At 40.2% G+C, this 21,496-nt stretch overlaps 1 protein-coding gene across 6 annotated transcripts in view; it reads right to left on the bottom strand.

Moving 5' to 3' along the window:
* Positions 1-4,191: 4,191 nt before the first annotated feature.
* FOCAD (focadhesin) overlaps positions 4,192-21,496 on the bottom strand; it is a 274,352-nt gene continuing 257,047 nt past the window's right edge. For 3 of the 6 annotated variants that reach the window (XM_057498735.1, XM_036887843.2, XM_057498734.1), the window contains 5 exons: positions 20,664-20,841; positions 18,508-18,605; positions 8,647-8,898; positions 6,517-6,592; positions 4,192-4,582 (listed from right to left, as the gene is read on the bottom strand). In XM_057498735.1, the coding sequence (XP_057354718.1) occupies positions 4,509-4,582; positions 6,517-6,592; positions 8,647-8,898; positions 18,508-18,605; positions 20,664-20,841 (678 nt within the window). In that variant the 3' untranslated portion in view covers positions 4,192-4,508. Of the gene's footprint in view, positions 4,583-6,516; positions 6,593-8,646; positions 8,899-18,507; positions 18,606-20,663; positions 20,842-21,496 lie in introns of those variants that run through there. The other 3 variants (XR_005025293.2, XR_005025296.2, XR_005025295.2) reach the window with 3 other exon arrangements.

Genomic DNA, 21,496 nt, shown 5'->3' with positions numbered 1-21,496 from the left:
GGGGGGTGGGGTGCTGTATTTGTTTGGAAATCCAGCTCCAATGGCCACTGATGGAATGACTAGATGTCTGAGTTCCAGTGTCTTTAACTGCCCAAGGGTGCTGAGTAGCAAATGAAGTATGGTAAATTAAACCTTTGTAAATTATAAACAGCTATCAGGAATTTATAACTCTCCTGGCTGCTTTTTAATGCATGATGCTTTATTGATTTATATTTTCTGAATGTAAATTCCATGAGGGCAGAAGGGTCTTGCTCACTTTGTACCCAGAATCTTATACGGTGAACAGTGGACACTCAATATGTCTGTGCAACTTTTGATTTTATGAATTACTACCAGTACATCCAGAAAAAAAGGTTTTTAAGAAATCAGATTAATTAGGTGATTTTTTTATTTATATTTGATTAATCTCAAATATAAATTTCAGAAGACATAGTTGTTTTTTTCTTAACTTAATGTAAGTAATCTTTCTTAATGTGCTGCCTGGTTCTGAAATAGCAGAATTGTTAAGTGGAACAATTTCTTAGGCAACTTCCATTATTTTCTCAAGTACCAATGTACATACTACCCTGTCAGGCCTGCCTTCAAACATTACAGCAACTGTTTATTTTCAGTGAGATATACAAAAGTGAATAGCATTTCTTTCTTTTAACCCTCACAACTACTTTGTGAGATAAATTATTCCTTTTACCCCAGAACTAAAACCAAAGTCAGGGAGTCCTCACTTTGACTGATGATTGGATATCTGTTTCCTATCCAATAGCTGAGCTAGAAATTATTTCACAAGTTCTCTATGTTTGACAAGAATCGGATGATCTTTCTAAATTGCAATCTTAAAGAATTTTGTACTGTTTATGTAGATTAACAGATTACATGTGTATTCTCAACTTCATAAGCACTGTATGTACCATACATTTAAAAAGAGATTTCAGAGTTTCCAGGATTAAAGTATTTCCTTCCAGAAAACATAAAAGCATATTACCTCAGCCAGGACCAGAGCAATGGTGACACATTTATACAAGATGCTGCTGCTGTAAAGCGTCCTTCCACAGCGTGACAAAGGTCGAGACTGTTGCAGCCACACAGTGCTCCCCGGTTCCATCTGAAATGCCTGCAGCTCTGGATGGGCTGGCAGGGGTCAGAGCTGCAAACTGACCAGAGACCCAACCTGAAATCTTTGGCTTTAGTGAAGTCCCTATCTTCTTCACCAAATCTGATCTTATTTCTCTTCCAAAACAGCAATTTACTAAAATGTTTACCTAAAGTCTAAAACAACTGCTTACTTTCAAAGTGACTGAGTTATTTCAAGATAGTAGTTGAGTCCCTAACAAAGTCTTACTCTTTATATAATTATAATATTATCTGTGGTTAAAATCATTTTGCAGATGTTAACTTCTGATAGTTAACTTAAAAAAAAAAGTTATTAACAGCCTATTAGTTACCATGTAGTCATTACATTACAAATAAAATAGACAGATTTTAGGCACTTGCATGGATGCCGGCATCTGTTCCAAATGTACACTGTTCAAATCAAGAGAGTGTTTGGATACTTCTGTGGCCCATAACATGGATTTAACCCCACACATCAATTTGTTAGCATATCCCAGCATGCTGTTGGTCTTGGCAACTTATGATTTCAAAACCCAACAGAAGATGATTTGAAACTTTTCTTTTGTATATAGTTTGGAACATCTGGTCTGAAAAAGCAGAGCTTTCTGGTTTTTAGAGAACAAACTGAAATATAAGGGAATAACTTCATTCTTACCTGAGGTCATAAAGGCAACCGAGAGAAAGTAGTAGTATTCCAGTGACCTGTGTCTTAGAACCTTTAGGTTTTCTTTTCTTTTTTTTTTCCTATTTCTTTCTTTTTTTAATTGAAGGATAGTTGATACACAGTATCATATTGGTTTCAAGTATACACAGTAGTTCAACAGTTACACACATTATTAAATCCTTACTCCTATTCTTCCTATTTCTACTACAGTGAATGATAATCACTACCCACGTAATAACCAAACCAAAAATCTGGGACTATTCTTGAGTTCTTCTTTTCCTTACATATCTAGTCCATTAGAACCTTTAGGTTTTCAACCTAATCTTTATAATCGTACGCCTTAGACTTTTTAGAGGTTCCCACAAATAGGAAAATCCTACAATCTTAGACTCAAGCCGGCTGAAAACAAAAAGGAGCTAGGGAAGAGAGGACAGAGAGATCTTATTCCCTCCCTTTGTGCTGTTTTTTTTTTGTCAAGGACAGGAACAGGGACAAAATTTAATTTCTTAGAAGAAACTAAGCTGAGCTGAGAAAGGCTGTCTGGGTTAAGACTGGGCTGATTCTTCATCTCTGTCCTTGAGAGCAAGCGCTGCCAGGGATTCGGGGGAGAATGCAGAGTAGTTCTGCAGGACCTGCTTGCTCTTCAGGTTCCTTACCACCAGCCGTGTTGGCAAGCTGGCTGAGGAATTTAAAGTCCTTCAACGAAGACCTCTTCATTTACACTAAAGTTCCTAAACTTCCCAATTCCAGAGGCTTATTAACACAAGGCAGGGTTCTTTTATCTGATTACAGAAATCTACGTTAAGCATAAATGAGATTTAATCCTTGGAGGGAATTTTCATCTTAAAGTGGATACGGATGAGCCAGATGCAGTGGAAAGAGCACCAGGTCTGGGCTGGGGCGGGGTTCTACGGTATAGCTCGTCTCCTATTAGATGCATTTCCTCCGTTTCAAAATAGGAAATAACACCTCTTCACAATACTGTTGCAAGAGTTAAATAAGAATACAAGTGAAAGCTCTAGTGCCCTTACTGTGTGACACTTTACATAAATGTTAGGTCCCTTTCAGCCTCTTGTTGGCTGGAGAAAGTGTATGTGGGTAGGAAGGAGAGGGAGGCAGGCTTCTGACGTTAAATTTTCTACCTTTCAGTTTCCTTCAAACTCATTTCCCTCTAGCCCAATGTCTAGAGGTATAACACACATGAATGAACTACTGGCAGTGCAGGTGACTACCACCTGAGGACGTGCCTTCCCTTGCCTTCCCCTGTGAGCGTCTCGGCACCCCGTGGAGCTCACCCCTTGTTGCTCAGCAAAGGCAAGACCTGCGACCTAGGAACACAGCGTGAGTTACACAGTGAACCACAGATATTTGAAACCTAGAATCACAAATTATATATTTGGAAAACAAAACCTAAGTAGTAGGTATGCTTGGTGGCAACGTGAAGGTTCATGTCACATGGGAATACTCGAAGTTCCAGGCACTGCTGTGGCATGGCAGACCCACAGCACGTTATCCCAGTGGCATGCGTTTTCTCCCCAGGAGCCCCCTGTACATGTACCTCTCTAGGTTTACATGACCGGTTAAAGATAGCCCTGACTAATGGCTGCATGAAGGAAAGACAATTAGCAAACAAATCAGAAGCAAACAAAACAAAAACAGATCAAAATTACAATGCTAGTTTTCAAGCCCTTGAAGTAAAATGCATCCCTTGAGGACACAGTCACATACCTTCATTCACTTGTCACTGGATGCCTTTAGAGATTTGTACTTATAAAAAAGATTGACCTCTCAAGTAGATATTTGCCCAGCATCCCATCGTCTTTCTTCTGGGAAGATCCTGGCTCAAGTAGACATAAGACCCAGGTCTGCTCAAGTAGTGCCCACCCTCCCAGGGCCCAGAGCGTTGTTCAGGGACTCGTGGTCAGGCTGATCCGGAGTCCTCTCTGTGTTGCTTGCGCCACACCCCCATGCAGAGATGCCTTCCTTCCCTTGGGGGCTGCTGGCAGCCATTCTGCCACCTGCACGGAGACATCCCAGGCCCTGGAGGCAGGTGTGGCTCATGGACGCAGCAGTGCCTGATCAGACCCACTCACAAATTAGTTTGTGAACTAATGCTCTTTTTGGCTGAAGCTATTTCTGAATTGGGTAACTCACTTGCATTTCAAGAGACCCAAGCATAAGAAAATTATAGCCACCACTCATAAATCTAATTTAGCTAATGTTCAACACCATGCTTACTATCTAACTGTGTAGAGTAGTTATAAAAGAGTGTTTCATCAATAAGAATACATTGAGTCAATGAATATCCCCCAGAGACTTCCTGGGAAACAGATCATGATGCCACTGTCAGCACTGTAGAGTGGTTTTGCCAGCAAAACCTTGCCTGGGCCTTAAAAGAAGTAAAAGTCACATGCACAAAATTCATAAGACTATTTTACTAGAATTTAGGGGGAAGAGATGAGATAGAATCAAATGTTCACAAAGAAAACCTTCAGACTGAACTCTAGCTAAATAAAAGAAAATTCAAGTTCTTATTTTAGTCTCAACTGGCTTGGGTACCGAAGCATCGCCCCCTTCCCTGGCATGCACGTGTCCAGCTGTCAGTCCTGTGGCCACCTTCCCGGACCTGGAACTCTGCAACATGTCCCAGTGAACCCAGACACAAATTCTGAAAAGTTGCTTCCATTTCTATGGTTTTCCTTGTCCAGCAGAGAATGCTGCTGGCTGCTACAAAACCTCACCAACCGTACGCTCTGGTCCATACGGCTTTCTTCTTGAACTCCGGGAGAGCTCTCAAGGACAGCAGGGTGGCTAAGGGGACAAAACATAAAGCCACTGTTGCACCCGGTGAAGCTGCATTTGAAAAGGTCACTGAGATCAAAACGGTGTCAGAACAGAGCTTGGCTTTTTCTCACTTGGCTAATCTTGAAGCCTTAGGCAGAATTTTAATGGTGGAAAACCACTAACAGAGGCTGGGAAAAGGTTTTTTTCTTGTTTTTTTTTTTAAGTTATCCTGCAACCAGTTAATGGGAAATTCTGCAGAATTAAATAAAAACCTGGCTTCTGGGATGCTGGTCATGTTTTTTTTCTTAATCTGGGTGCTGATTACATAGATGTGTTTCCTTGGTAAATAACTACCTATGATTTATATACTTTTCTATGTGAATATGATTTTTCCATTAAATGTTTACTTAAAAGCTAAAAAAACAAAAATAAAAAGCTGACTTTATAATGAAGTTAGGGTCATGTGTCCAATGGAGCACGTATGACCACACTAAACTATATCTGAACACGGACCACAAGTCCACACCTTTTCTTATTTGTCCTGGGTTCCTCAGGAACCAATTTAAAGTAGGCAATGTGTAATCCTTCTAGACAACTTATTATATATCTTATTTTAGGATACTTACATTAATATACTTAGATGTTATTTAAGACAAGTGTGAGGGAATATAGGTAACCAGAGTTGCACAGTTATTGTGTATAACTGTGATAAGCCCTGGACTATATAAACAAGTGAACATATACTTCTTTCACCCAAATAACTCTTTCCTTCATCATTATGGATTGTTTGTTATCTTCATGACCTAAGACAGTATATGTTTGGAGCAACCAATGGTGTTATGGACACATGGCCATTAAAAATGAGTCCAAACTCACTAAGGCAAACAAAGGGAGATCCTAGCAGCAAATGTTTAGGAATGGATCAAGTGCAGATATGTCAGGCCATTGCCCTGCTGCCCACTGCCCTGTGGCTGATCTGAATCACCTTCCTACACATGCCCCCCCATACTTGGGGGTAGGGAGAAGGACCAGAACCAATAAATTAGGGAATTCTTGCTCGTTAGGCAACCAGTTAATTATACCACATTTACAGTAACATACAGACATAGTATGACTCAGGCTGGCCAGATAAATTATCAAAAGAGTAGGTCAACAAGTGACTTTCCCAAAGTGAGACATTTCAGTGCCATATTTTTCAGCCAGGGGCATCAACAGCAGCCACTGATAAGCTCCAGACCCCCAAGTCTGAAGATGTGGATGACAGTACAAGCTGTCTCAGGCCACATGACTTCACAGATTTGAGTAAAATAATGTACATCATTTTCACAGAAAGATCTTTTGTGGTTCTGTTTCCTATAGTCATAGTTTATAACAAATCAATAGAGAAGTATTAAAAAACACAAAAATCATCTAGGTGCCTGAAAAAATAAGACATATCCAAATCCTTTAGCAAAATATTATGTAGCCATGAAAAAATACTATTTGTGAAGCCAGTGCAAGAATGGGTAAAATGCTTTTAAAATAAAAGAGGGAGTACTCAGTCTCTATGTATCTTTTTCAACTTTTCATGATTATAAATATGTTAAAATAACACTCATCCACATAGGGGACAAAAACTTCTTAGGAAAAATATCAAAATTGCCATTAGGTAATGGACTCTGGATTCTTCTTTGCTTTTTACTTTTCTGATTTTTCTAAATTTTAATTAAAGTCCTATTTTACCATTATAATAAAACATTTAAGAACTGTTTAAACAAAAGTTAAATTTAAAGGCATAGAACACTTTTTTAAGTCCATTATCTAATTCAAAATGCCACGCTGGTGACAGCTTCAGACTACTTTTCTACACAGAACCTAGATGAGCCCTTTCGGGAACCAACAGATACCAGCACACTGTTAGGCAGTGAAGATGATGTTGGACAGTTTTCATTACATTAGGCGTTAAAGCGTGGAGGTAATACCTTTCAAAAGATCCCTGGATTTTGCTGAGAGGCCTCCTTTAGGGCTTTCCATGATGCTGAAGAGCCAGTCAATGAACTAGGGTGAAAACGAAGGACACTATCAGTGAAGACAATCAATCCCACTATTAGTAAGAGTTGACTCCGAACCTTGGGCCTGTGCATCTGTGTCTGTGTGGTAGGCCCTGCCTGGGCTGGGGGAGTGGGGATGAGACAGGAAACCAGGCACAAAAGATGGTAAAGCCGGACACAGCTTCCATCTAGTTAAATGATCAGCAAAGTCCAAGTCAAACCTCCTCCCCTGTAAATACCAAGACCTACTATAGGTTTTAAGAGTGAGGTAGACATGGGAGAGGCCCCCAGTGTGCCATGAATATTATCTGTCATCACTCTGAGAGGTCCAGAGAGGTAAAGAACCTTGTCCAAGTCCATTCCGATGAGTTGCAAGTCAACATTTGAACCCAAGTACACCAGGCTTCAAAGCCTCATACTCTTTCTTTGCATCAAGCAGCCTACCACCTGGTTCCACATATAGCTGGCCTAGGCTCCTAGGCTGGGCAGTAAATAGGGAAACATCAAATATAAGCTCGTGTTTCTAAAATACACTTCTGCAAATGAGAATGGTTTGTGCCCAAATGGATATGAAACAGGAAGTTGAAATACAAGAGGAAAAGGCATAAAATAATTTACTAAGTAGAACCAGATGCATTATTTGCACATAAATCCTGTAAATGTAAATGAGGTAGAAACTCATAGTACTCATGAGTTTGACTGATCTCCCAGGGTACAGCCAAAATTGTTTGTGAATTAGACACAGGGTCATTTCATTGATGACTGAATGTTGCCAGTCCTGACTTATTAAAAAACACATACATTAGTAATAGGTACTAGGTATTTTAACTGTGGACATAGAAGCTGGGTTTATGAAAGAGTAAAACAGAAGAAGAAAATATTCCTAATTTTCTGCTTTAATAATATTTTCAAAGTTTTCTTTTTCTCAGTTTTGTTTTGTAATATCCGACTGGTAAGTAAATAAATCAAGCAGTACAAATACATAACAGATGCAAGATGTCCACACTGCAGGCTAAAGTGAACACATAGTCCCAGGCCAGAAATAACATGATGGGATACCGCAGTGAAATTTAAAGTGAAACAGAAGACACAAGATTTAGGGCAATAATACTAATGCTTATCAGGTTTATGAAAACAAAAGCATGTTAATTGAGATGCTCAGTGGAGTTCTACATGACTAAATTGTGGGTACACAGTTCAGAAATATTTTTTAAAAGATTTATGTTCAGATTAAGCCCCCAAAGGTTATTTTTAAGCTTTCAACTTCATAAAAGCCCAGTTTCGATTAATTGGAATTCAATAAAGAATCTTTCAATCACTGTATTAAAGAGAGGCCAGAGCCATGTATGAGGAGAGGAACACACCACTTTTATACGCTGTGCACGCAGCTGGCAGCTTGCAGGAACTCAACATAAAATCTCAAAGGTGCTTCCTGGATTGTCCCAAGGGCAAGCGTGATGACATTAGACCTTTGCAGATTTTCCCATGGAATCTAGCACAGGCCAGGCACACCATGGCACGTGGAGCATGGCTGCAGGATGGCGTGAGTAGCATGGGACCTCACATGTGCTGCAAGAGACGGATGCTCTACTTTCCCATTTTCCCCTGGAGTCTTCCCAGACCCACTTGCGGGCAGGGTGATCACCACCGCCTTGCGCATCCCTGCTACATCCTCCTTCTCCTACTGTCTTGCAATCTGGAACTCGCCTTTCTGTCCATCCTCATTCTGATATTCTGAGCTCTGAGACTTACTCATCCTTTCCTCCCCAGGATCAAGAACACACGTGCCTTCATTAAAGGAAGGTGGGTATCAGTTTTCCTTCCAACTCACCCTCAGCTGTAAGCAAGCTGTTGTTGCTCTTATGGTTGCGTTTCATCAAGTTACCCCAAGCCTGGGCTGGCCTCCATCTCTGAGGCTGTGCATGTGGCTTGATTTGGGCTGCATATGAAAGCCTGCGGTGTGATTCAAGTTTCACTTAACTCCCACCTTACATCTACAACAGGAATTGCTGAAGAGCAAATGGCCACCTGCCCCAATACACAGGCAGCTACCCAGCTCACCCTCTGGGCCTGTTCCTTCCATGGCTCTTTCTGCAGCAGAAGAGGCATGCTACTGGGAAGGAGCGTGAGAGCCTCCTGCAGAGTGACCCTGTGCACTGGACTCCTGCCAAGGAAACTTGATGTTGGCCCAGCTGGGCCATTTTCCTGATGCCATGGCAACCAGCTGGCACTCAGGCCAAGGAGGAGAGGGGCAGCATGGTCTGCCCAGGCAACCACGGCGGCCGCGAATGTCAGCAACAAGAAGTCCAAAGCCTGCAACGGAAACAGAAACAAGGTGAGGTCACAGGCTTTAAGAATTCAAAGCAACACATGGTCACATGCACAAACCCCATCATGACGCAATGTTATCTTCCCCTTAACTCCTCCTCCTGCTGCACCCCAACCCCAGAAGAGGAAGTAGGCTATAGCAAACTCCTTTCCGGGCCCGAAGAAGAAACAGTTCAGGGATTTCTAACGGTTAGGGATTCTCAAAGACAGAAGGCCGAACAGTTTCATTATTATTGCTCTAACATTTCAGTAGAAACATAATTTAATGTCTAATCATACTGAGATGCAAATGCTGCTGTATTTTGGTGTTTTCAGAGATTAAACAATGTATTAAGAGTGACATGGAGAGGGATGTTTAGATTTGTTACGTGCTCAAAACTAATTTTTAAGAATACATATAGTCTGATTCTACTTTTTTTTTTTTTAGGTAATTATTTTTTATTGAAGGGTAGGTGACGCACAGTATTACATTACATTAGTTTCAAGTGTACAACACAGTGATAAAACATTTATATACATAATCCTAGGTTCCAGCTATCACCCTACCAAGCTGTTACAATATCTTGACTATATTCCTTATGCTATACATTACATCCCGGTTACTTATTTATTTTACCATTGGAAGTCTGTCCTTTTTTTTTTTTTTTTTTGTGAGGGCATCTCTCATATTTATTGATCAAATGGATGTTAATGACAATAAAATTCTGTATAGGGGAGTCAATGTGCTGAATGCACAATCATTAATCCACCCCAAGCCTAATTTTCGTCAGTCTCCAATCTTCTGAAGCATAACAAACAAGTTCTTACATGGAGAACAAATTCTTACATAGTGAATAAGTTACATAGTGAACAGTACAAGGGCAGTCATCACAGAAACTTTCGGTTCTGCTCATGCATTATGAACTATAAATAGTCAGTTCAAATATGAATACTCATTTGGTTTTTATACTTGATTGATATGTGGATACCACATTTCTCTCTTTATTATTATTATTTTTAATAAAATGCTGAAGTGGTAGGTAGATACAAGATAAAGGTAGAAAACATAGTTTAGTGTTGTAAGAGAGCAAATGTAGATGATCAGGTGTGTGCCTGTAGACTATGTGTTAATCCAAGCTAGACAAGGGCAATAAAACATCCATGTATGCAGAAGATTTCTCTCAGAACAGGGGGTGTGAGGTTCTAAGCCTCACCTCTGTTGATCCCAATTTCTCACCTGATGACCCCCCTGCGACTGTGCCTGTCTTAGGTTGTTCCTCCCTTGAGGAATCTTACCCGTCTCTGGCTAACCAGTCATCTTCCGGGGCCATACAGGGAAATGTTAAGTTGGTAAGTGAGAGAGAAGCCTTATTGTTTGAAATGGTTAGCTTTTTATTTCTTTGCATATTTATGCCCTGTAGCTTCTATGCCCAGCATTTGTCTTGAGGTATCTTTACCACCTGGAAGAATAATGATACTCGGTAAATTTGATATGAGGCACAAATTCTATTTAAGGGTTGTAATTAGAAAGGAAGAAGAAAAGCTATAGAAGTAGCAGGCGGAAGAAAACATGGGAAGATTGATTATTTCTTTGACATATCTTCTTGTAGAGTAACTTCAGCAAGTATAGGTTTTAAGCTACTACTTAAATTGCACACACACATTAACATAATAGGAGTATAGTTACATAACCAGAGCATACCTGTAATTACCAGCCATCTCCAGTGAAACCAAGAAAACCAGTTAGGCACCTTAGGCATTTGTGAAAACTTATCTATGATATGGTGGATATTGTCCAACTGAACTTGAACAGTCTGAGAGAAATCAGACAAATTAAAACAACCTATTCCTGGGGAATGTTCACATCCCTTATGTTCTTTTAACAGTAAATAGTCTGTAGTTGTAAGATTTTGGAGCGCAACAATTTGCACTTCTCCTAATTCTTGGTTGAGTTCCAACAGTATAGATCCAGTCAAATTTGTTGTTTTACTGTATGCACAGGCCAGCTTAGATATCTTCTTCCTCATTCCCATGGCAAGTCCAGGAACTGGTGGGATGAGTGCATCTACAGCTGTAGCAGTACGTGGATCTTTGTTGGGGTTTTTGATTATCATCTTCTGGCATGAGTCTTCCAGAGAGTGCTGATGTTGGAAGTTCTCTTTCATATCATATCTTAGTTCATTTTTGGGGTAGCCCAATTAGGCTTTGATCTTCTGTATAAAGGCAAACAGACCATTTGCCTACACTTTATATGCCATTTATACCCTTGTGTAGAACTCATTGGAGGTTACCACACAGGAACTGCCCTTTTTTTTTTGTTTCTGTTTTGTTTTTGGTATCACTAATCTACACTTACATGACGAATATTATGTTTACTAGGCTCTCCCCTATACCAGGTCTCCCCTATAAACCCCTTTACAGTCACTGTCCATCAGCATAGCAAAATGTTGTAGAATCACTACTTGCCTTCTCTGTGTTGTACAGCCCTCCCTTTTCTCCTACCCCCCCATGCATGTTAATCTTAATACCCCCCTACTTCTCCCCCGCCCAATCCCTCGCTACCCACACATCCTCCCCAGTCCCTTTCCCTTTGGTACCTGTTAGTCCATTCTTGAGTTCTGTGATTCTGCTGCTGTTTTGTTCCTTCAGTTTTTCCTTTGTTCTTATATTCCACAGATAAGTGAAATCATTTGGTATTTCTCTTTCTCCGCTTGGCTTGTTTCACTGAGCATAATACCCTCCAGCTCCATCCATGTTGCTGCAAATGATTGGATTTGCCCTTTTCTTATGGCTGAGTAGTATTCCATTTTGTATATGTACCACATCTTCTTTATCCATTCATCTATCGATGGACATTTAGGTTGCTTCCAATTCTTGGCTATTGTAAATAGTGCTGCGATAAACATAGGGGTGCACTGAACTTTCTCATACTTGATTGCTGCATTTTTAGGGTAAATTCCTAGGAGTGGAATTCCTGGGTCAAATGGTAGGTCTGTTTTGAGCATTTTGATGTACCTCCATACTGCTTTCCACAATGGTTGAACTAACTTACATTCGCACCAGCAGTGTAGGAGGGTTCCCCTTTCTCCACAGCCTCGCCAACATTTGTTGTTGTTTGTCTTTTGGATGGCAGCCATCCTTACTGGTGTGAGGTGATACCTCATTGTAGTTTTAATTTGCATTTCTCTGATAATTAGCGATGTGGAGCATCTTTTCATGTGTCTGTTGGCCATCTGTATTTCTTTTTTGGAGAACTGTCTGTTCAGTTCCTCTACCCATTTTTTTATTGGGTTATTTGTTTTTTGTTTGTTGAGGCGTGTGAGCTCTTTATATATTCTCGATGTCAAGCCTTTTTCGGATGTGTCTTTTTCAAATATATTCTCCCATACTGTAGGGATCCTTTTTGTTCTATTGATGGTGTCTTTTGCTGTACAGAAGCTTTTCAGCTTAATATAGTCCCACTTACTCATTTTTGCTGTTGTTTTCCTTGCCCGGGGAGATATGTTCAAGAAGAGGTCACTCATGTTTATGTCTAAGAGGTTTGTGCCTATGTTTTCTTCCAACAGTTTAATGGTTTCATGACTTACATTCAGGTCTTTAATCCATTTTGAGTTTACTTTTGTATATGGGGTTAGACAATGGTCCAGTTTCATTCTCCTACATGTAGCTGTCCAGTTTTGCCAGCACCATCTGTTGAAGAGACTGTCATTTCGCCATTGTATGTCCATGGCTCCTTTATCAAATATTAATTGACCATATATGTCTGGGTTAATGTCTGGATTCTCTAGTCTGTTCCATTGGTCTGTGGCTCTGTTCTTGTGCCAGTACCAAATTGTCTTGATTACTATGGCTTTATAGTAGAGCTTGAAGTTGGGGAGTGAGATCCCCCCTACTTTATTCTTCTTTCTCAGGATTGCTTTGGCTATTCGGGGTCTTTGGTGTTTCCATATGAATTTTTGAATTATTTGTTCCAGTTCATTGAAGAATGTTGCTGGTAGTTTCATAGGGATTGCATCAAATCTGTATATTGCTTTGGGCAGGATGGCCATTTTAACGATATTAATTCTTCCTAGCCACGAGCATGGGATGAGTTTCCATCCGTTAGTGTCCCCTTTAATTTCTCTTAAGAGTGACTTGTAGTTTTCAGAGTATAAGTCTTTCACTTCTTTGGTTAGGTTTATTCCTAGGTATTTTATTTTTTTTGATGCAATTGTGAATGGAGTTGTTTTCCTGATTTCTCTTTCTGTTGGTTCATCGTTAGTGTATAGGAAAGCCACAGATTTCTGTGTGTTGCTTTTGTATCCTGCAACTTTGCTGTATTCCAATATCAGTTCTAGTAGTTTTAGGTGGAGTCTTTAGGGTTTTTTATGTACAGTATCACGTCATCTGCAAATAGTGACAGTTTAACTTCTTCTTTGCCAATCTGGATTCCTTGTATTTTTTTGTTTTGTCTGATTGCCGTGGGTAGGACGTCCAGTCCTATGTTAAATAACAGTGGAGAGAGTGGGCATCCCTGTCTCGTTCCCGATCTCAGAGGAAATGCTTTCAGCTTCTCGCTGTTCAATATAATGTTGGCTGTGGGTTTATCATAGATGGCCTTTATTATGTTGAGGTACTTGCCCTCTATTCCCATTTTGCTGAGAGTTTTTATCATGAATGGATGTTGAACTTTGTCAAATGCTTTTTCAGCATCTATGGAGATGATCATGTGGTTTTTGTCTTTCTTTTTGTTGATGTGGTGGATGATGTTGATGGACTTTCGAATGTTGTACCATCCTTGCATCCCTGGGATGAATCCCACTTGGTCATGGTGTATGATCCTTTTGATGTATTTTTGAATTCGGTTTGCTAATATTTTGTTGAGTATTTTTGCATCTACGTTCATCAGGGATATTGGTCTGTAGTTTTCTTTTTTGGTGGGGTCTTTGCCTGGTTTTGGTATTAGGGTGATGTTAGCTTCATAGAATGAGTTTGGGAGTATCCCCTCCTCCTCTATTTTTTGGAAAACTTTAAGGAGAATGGGTATTATGTCTTCCCTGTATGTCTGATAAAATTCCAAGGTAAATCCAACTGGCCCGGGGGTTTTGTTCTTTGGTAGTTTTTTGATTACCGCTTCAATTTTGTTGCTGGTAATTGGTCTGTTTAGATTTTCTGTTTCTTCCTGGGTCAATCTTGGAAGGTTGTATTTTTCTAGGAAGTTGTCCATTTCTCCTAGGTTTCCCAGCTTGTTAGCATATAGGTTTTCATAGTATTCTCTAATAATTCTTTGTATTTCTGTGGGGTCCGTCGTGATTTTTCCTTTCTCGTTTCTGATACTGTTGATTTGTGTTGACTCTCTTTTCTTCTTAATAAGTCTGGCTAGAGGCTTATCTATTTTGTTTATTTTCTCGAAGAACCAGCTCTTGGTTTCATTGATTTTTGCTATTGTTTTATTCTTCTCAATTTTATTTATTTCTTCTCTGATCTTTATTATGTCCCTCCTTCTGCTGACCTTAGGCCTCATCTGTTCTTCTTTTTCCAATTTCGATAATTGTGACATTAGGCCATTCATTTGAGATTGCTCTTCCTTTTTAAAATATGCTTGGATTGCTACATACTTTCCTCTTAAGACTGCTTTTGCTGTGTCCCACAGAAGTTGGGGCTTAGTGTTGTTGTTGTCATTTGTTTCCATATATTGCTGGATCTCCATTTTGATTTGGTCATTGATCCATTGATTATTTAGGAGCGTGTTGTTAAGCCTCCATGTGTTTGTGAGCCTCTTTGCTTTCTTTGTACAGTTTATTTGTAGTTTTATGCCTTTGTGGTCTGAAAAGTTGGTTGGTAGGATTTCAATCTTTTGGAATTTTCTGAGGCTCTTTTTGTGGCCTAGTATGTGGTCTATTCTGGAGAATGTTCCGTGTGCACTTGAGAAGAATGTATTTCCTGTTGCTTTCGGATGTAGAGTTCTATAGATGTCTATTAGGTCCATCTGCTCTACTGTGTTGTTCAGTGCTTCCGTGTCCTTACTTATTTTCTGCCCGGTGGATCTATCCTTTGGGGTGAGTGGTGTGTTGAAGTCTCCTAGAATGAATGCATTGCAGTCTATATCCCCCTTTAGTTCTGTTAGTATTTGTTTCACATATGCTGGTGCTCCTGTGTTGGGTGTATATATATTTAGAATGGTTATATCCTCTTGTTTGACTGAGCCCTTTATCATTAGGTAGTGTCCTTCTTTATCTCGTTACTTTCTTTGTTTTGAAGTCTATTTTGTCTGATATTAGTACTGCAACCCCTGCTTTCTTCTCACTGTTGTTTGTGTGAAATATGTTTTTCCATCCCTTGACTTTTAGTCTGTACATGTCTTTGGGTTTGAGGTGAGTTTCTTGTAAGCAGCATATAGATGGGTCTTGCTTTTTTATCCATTCTGTTACTCTGTGTCTTTTGATTGGTGCGTTCAGTCCATTAACATTTAGGGTGACTATTGAAAGATATGTACTTATTGCCATTGCAGGCTTTAAATTCGTGGTTACCAAAGGTTCAAGCTTAGCCTCTTTAGTATCTTCCTGCCTAACTTAGCTCGCTTATTGAGCTGTTATATACACTGTCTGGAGATTCTTTTCTTCTCTCCCGTCTTGTTCCTCCTCCTCAATTCTTCATATGTTGGGTGTTTTGTGCTGTGCTCTTTCTAGGAGTGCTCCCATCTAGAGCAGTCCCTGTAAGATGTTCTGTAGAGGTGGTTTTTGGAAAGCAAATTCCCTCAGCTTTTGTTTGTCTGGAAATTGTTTAATCCCACCGTCATATTTGAATGATAGTCGTGCTGGATACAGTATCCTTGGTTCAAGGCCCTTCTGTTTTATGGCATTTAATATATCATGCCATTCTCTTCTGGCCTGTAGGGTTTCTGTTGAGAAATCTGATGTTAGCCTGATGGGTTTCCCTTTATAGGTGACCTTTTTCTCTCTAGCTGCCTTTAACACTCTTTCCTTGTCCTTGATCTTTGCCATTTTAATTATTATGTGTCTTGGTGTTGCCCTTCTTGGATCCTTTCTGTTGGGGGTTCTGTGTATTTCCATGGTCTGTTCGATTATTTCCTCCCCCAGTTTGGGGAAGTTTTCAGCAATTATTTCTTCTAAGATACTTTCCATCTCTTTTCCTCTCTCTTCTTCTTCTGGGACCCCTATAATACGGATATTGTTCCTTTTGGATTGGTCACACAGTTCTCTTAATATTGTTTCATTCCTGGAGATCCTTTTGTCTCTCTCTATGTCAGCTTCTATGCGTTCCTGTTCTCTGATTTCAATTCCATCTATGGCCTCTTGCATTCTATCCATTCTGCTTATAAACCCTTCCAGAGTTTGTTTCATTTCTGCGATCTCCTTTCTGGCATCAGTGATCTCCTTCCGGACTTCATCCCATTTCTCTTGCGTATTTCTCTGCATCTCTGTCAGCATGTTTATGATTCTTATTTTGAATTCTTTTTCAGGAAGACTGGTTATGTCTGTCTCCTTCTCTGGTGTTGTCTCTGTGATCTTTGTCTGCCTGTAGCTTTGCCTTTTCATGGTGATAGGAATAGTTTGCAGAGCTGGGATGAGTGACGGCTGGAACCACTTCCCTTCTTGTTGGTTTGTGGCCCTCCTCTCCTGGGAGAACAGCGACCTCTAGTGGCTTGTGCTGGGCAGCTGCGCGCAGACAGGGTTTCTGCTTCCTGCCCGGCTGCTATGGAGTTAATCTCCGCTGTTGCTGTGGGCGTGGCCTGGCTCGGGCAGCTACTCCAAAGTGGTGGAGTCGCGTTGGAGCAGGAGCGGCCGGGAGGCTATTTATCTCCGTAAGGGGCCTCCCTGCTCCCTGCAGCCCAGGGGTTAGGGTGCCCAGAGATCCCCGGATTCCCTACCTCTGGATTAAGTGTCCCGCCCTGCCCCTTTAAGACTTCCAAAAAGCACCTGCCAAAACAAAACAACGACCACCAAAAAAAAAAAGAAAAAAAATTTTAAATTTAAAAAAAAAAAAAAATTTTTTTTAATTAAAAAAAAAAGGTGGTCGCTCATTTTTCTTTATTCTCCGCTGCCAGCCTCAGGCCTCTGCTCACCGGTCTTGCTGCCCTGTTTCCCTAGTATTGGGGTCCCTATCCCTTTAAGACTTCCAAAAAGCGCTCGCCAAAACAAAACAGGAAAAAAGAAAAAAAAAAAAAAAAATGGTCGCATGCTTTTCTTATGTCCTCCGACACCCAGCCTCCAGTGCCCGCTCACTGTTCTTGCTGCCTTGTTTTCCTAGTATCCAGGGCCCCCTGGGCACGTACTGTGTCTGCGCTCTGGCCCAGATGGTTGGGGCTGGGTGTTCGGCAGTCCTGGGCTCCGTCTCCCTCCCGCTCTGCCTGCTCTTCTCCCGCCGGGAGCTGGGGGGAGGGGCGCTCGGCTCCCGCGGGGCCGGGGCTTGTATCTTACCCCCTTCGCGAGGCGCTGGGTTCTCTCAGGTGCGGATGTGGTCTGGATATTGTCCTGTGTCCTCTGGTCTTTATTCTAGGAAGGGTTGTCTTTGTTATATTTTCATAGATATATGTTGTTTTGGGAGGAGATTTCCGCTGCTCTACTCATGCCGCCATCTACCGCCCCTCCTCCTCATTCTACTTTTTAACAACAATAACAAATGACTTTCCACATGCATTAAAAAAAAAATATGCCTGGAATCTATCCATTCAGATTGCAGACTAATCTAGACACTGGTAGAAATGATGACTTAAATTATACTTCTTTCTGCTTATCTGTATTTTCTAAGTTTTGAAAGATTTTTGTAGGAAAACAGAAGGCAGATAAAAACTTTGGAAATCAGAAGTAAAAGGTTATGAGAGTTCAAAAAAAAAATTTAGAAAGTAATCCTCAATATGTTAATATTCCTAATCCCACTAATTAAAATTCCAAAAATATACACAACTCTTTAGAAAAGACAGAATTTCAAACAACATCCCAGGCTATGCAAATTTCACTCACACAGTAAACAGGATGTCCATGAAACATTCCTATAGGAAAAATTCCACTACTAAAAAATACACAGTGAGCAGCTAGATCAAGATAATGAGAAGAGTGGCACACTGCTGTCTTCATTTGATTTATCAATCATTTTCTTTTTTTAATTTACCTAATACCACTAGCTATTAACCTTTTTTGAGTTATAGGTCATTTTGCAGGTCCTCTCCTGAAAATACAGTCCTCTCCAATAGTACATACACATGCACGAAAGCATTAGTACACACAGATTACATGCATACTCTTTAGGAACCTCTTCAAACCAGGTGTTTGAAGCCATACTGTAGGCTGGTACAGAGGCCAGAACCCTGTGCCCACATCCCTAAAGCCTGGGCTTTTTGGGATGAAGCCCAAGTACATAGGTCCCTCATCAGCTAGTATCCTTTGTACTCTGTCAAGGAACATATTCTGTTGAAAATATTTTTCAAAAGTCCTGGATGTTGCCGAGAGCCAGTAAGAACATCCATTTCCTTGTGACATTAGAGAGTTGTCACCACTGCTTCCCAAAAGTAAAAGGAAGAAAGGGAGAAGAAAAGCAAGCTGCAACACAATCCTCTCTAGGGAGAGCAATGCTCTATATTTTAAGGAAGCCACAAATTACTCTTCCAGATTGTACCTCATCAAGGGCTATGTTCTGAACAGATGTTGACTGGTAAGCAATATTTCTGATGTAACCCATCAGTTCCAAGAGCCATTCCATTCTCTTCAACACACCTGAAACGAAAACAACATTTTCCTATCAGACCATAGTTTTCCTTTGAAATGTAAACCAGATCAGTAATAGCCATCTTAACAAAGCAGAACACCTGGGGAGGAGTCCATGAAACAGGTGCAAGTCCTCTTGCAATACCAGACACTTGTGACTGCCCATCAGAGAGTTCTTTGACACTATTCACATCAGATGACTGCCTCTTGGTCTTTATTTTCAAACCTACTCACCCACTAGTGATAAAATGCATTTACTCATGTTTCTCTCTCCACATTAAACACACTAGGAAAAATCTGGTATGCCAACTAGCTAGTAATATTGCATGTTGGGTAATTAGTTGTTTTTATAGTCTTCTTTTACTTAAATGTTCCCAATTTATGCTAAGATCACAACAAAAACCTATCCCAAAGACATAAAAAGAAAAATAAAACCAGCTATTACAGGGTAACTGGAGAATAAACATCAGCATAAATACTTATTTTTCCTTGTTTCATTTTTTTTTAAATGAGATGGATGGAGCTAGAGGGTATTATGCTCAGTAAAATAAGCTAGGCGGAGAAAGACAAGTACCAAATGATTTCCCTCAATAGTGGAGTGTAAGAACATAGAAAAACTGAAGGAACGAAATAGCAGCAGACTCGCAGACTCCAAGAAAGGACTAGTGGTTACCAAAGAGGAGGTGTGGGGGAGGGCAGGTGGGGAGGGAGGGAGAAGGGGACTGAGGGGCATTATGATTAGTACACACAGTGGGGGGGGTGCTCATGGGGAAGACAGTGTAGCACAGAGAAGTAGTGACTCTGTGGCATCTTACTACACTGACGGACAGTGACTGCAGTGGGGCATGGGGGGTACTTGATAATATGGGTAAATGTAGTAACCACAATATTTGGCATGTGAAACCTTCATAAGAGTGTATATCAATGATACCTTAATAAATAATAATATAAGATAGAAGGATAGATAGATAGATAGATAATGAGAATTCCAAGCACAGTAAAAGGCTACTTGAGGAACTTTTCAAAATTTAGTGAATAACAGGAAAATGAGAACTAAATTTGAAGTTAGAACCAAAGGAAGTATCAAACTGATTTCAGTTTACTTCATATATATCTCCTGCTTAATTGGGAACACCTACCAGATTTCTTTCTGATAAATATATTTTGATTTAGAAAATCTAGCTTCTCATCACAGGTTCATTTTGTTCATTGGGCAGGCACTAATATAGATATGAGACAATTATCTTAATTGCCAAAGAGGAGGATGAATCAAAATTTCTGATACAGTCTTGAAAGGAGTATTTCGATCGTGTCTGTCAGTTTTTGCTCAAAACGTTAAAGATACCAGTGATGGGGAACATGGAGCACAGAGACACAAGTGACTTGCCTAAGGTCACAGAGCTTCCAGCCACATCTGATCCACTCAAAAAAGGTGCCATTTCAGAACCTGAATGGAGACTTGAGAAATTATAAGCATATGACCAAAAGCACGGTAGGAGAAATGGTGGAGCACCATTTTCAGATGATTATTAACGTGTAAATGGTTAAAATGGTCTGGAAGTTGCACCACATGATTCATTACCAGGGCTTCAGGCCTGGAGCTTCTGGCTTCGGCATATAGTTAGGGTGGCCAGATTTTATTCTTTTCACCCCTGAGAAGTTTTTCTATGGAATATTTAATTTTGTTGTTACTGTTTTCTTTTTGTTTGTTTGTTAAATAACCAATACTAAGGTCATTTTCATGAAAACATCAGGCAGAATCAATTGACATCCTCTTTGGGGAAACAAAACGGGCAGAATTAACCTGATAAACTTGTGTATATTCTTGAGAGCTTGGAGAGCCAAATACAATATAAAAATCATCAACAGAATTCATTCCCATCTCCAAAGAGTGGATGTTATGACCTATAACTGCTCATTTCCACCCAAGGTGCTCTGCATTTGGGGTCACAGGGCCTCAGCTATGTCAAGAAACACTAACTTAGTATTTAAGTTGAGGAAACAATTACAACACAAAAGGGTCGATAGATTTTTCTGTTTCTGATGCTTGCCCCGGGCTTGCCTCACCTGTGTTGGTGTGGCTCACAATCCGCGCCTGATATAAGCTGTGCAGGATCATCCAGGCCAGTGTGTCCCTTTCATGGTGCTGAACAGCAATACCAACTATGTCAGTCAGACCCGTCAAGGGAAGTCGTCCTTGAGAGACCAAGTACAGCCTGACAAAGGCAGTCTTTTCTATGCTGCTCTGCAAAAAAGCACATTGTTCAGTTACTATTATATTAACTGAAGTCATTATAGAACCTCAGGGCAAGGGCAAAACAGAAAGGGTGAGTCTTTAGTTGATTATTATTCTGAATGTTGAAACTGTTCATTTCCTGCAGCACATGACCTGTCTGCGTGCTATATTAACATGTACATACAGATAAATGGTTGTAATGCCACCTCTTGTTTTCTCATAAAAATCACAAATGAATTGGTGAGGATACTCAGTATGGATACACAAATAACAACAGCAACAACAATATCTAACAAATATAATACTTACCATGTGGCAGGCACCATTCTGAATCCTTAATGTGCATTAATTTGGTGGTTCACAAAGTGCAGTACACTGACCTCTGAGGGACCCCAAGTCCCTTTTAATGGGCTTGGTGTTCAAACTATATTCATGTCATCACCAAAACTGTAGAAATATTCATTGTAATTTCACTGCCACTCGAAATTTTTTAAAAAGCTAGTTTCATTTAAAATATCCTTGTAAACAATAAAAAATATTAGTTTCATTAAACCTTTGCACCAAGCACACGTCTTAATATTCTGTATGACAAAATGGGAAGTGTGCATACAGGACTTCTGTTTCCTACCAAAGGAAGAGCATTATCTCAGGGAAAAACATTTCT

This window comes from Manis pentadactyla, chromosome 3, assembly GCF_030020395.1.
Source record: "Manis pentadactyla isolate mManPen7 chromosome 3, mManPen7.hap1, whole genome shotgun sequence".
In the NCBI taxonomy this organism is placed as follows: Eukaryota; Metazoa; Chordata; class Mammalia; order Pholidota; family Manidae; genus Manis; species Manis pentadactyla.
The sequence above is the reverse complement of the archived record's forward strand: the minus strand, read 5'-3'. Positions and strand labels throughout refer to the sequence as shown.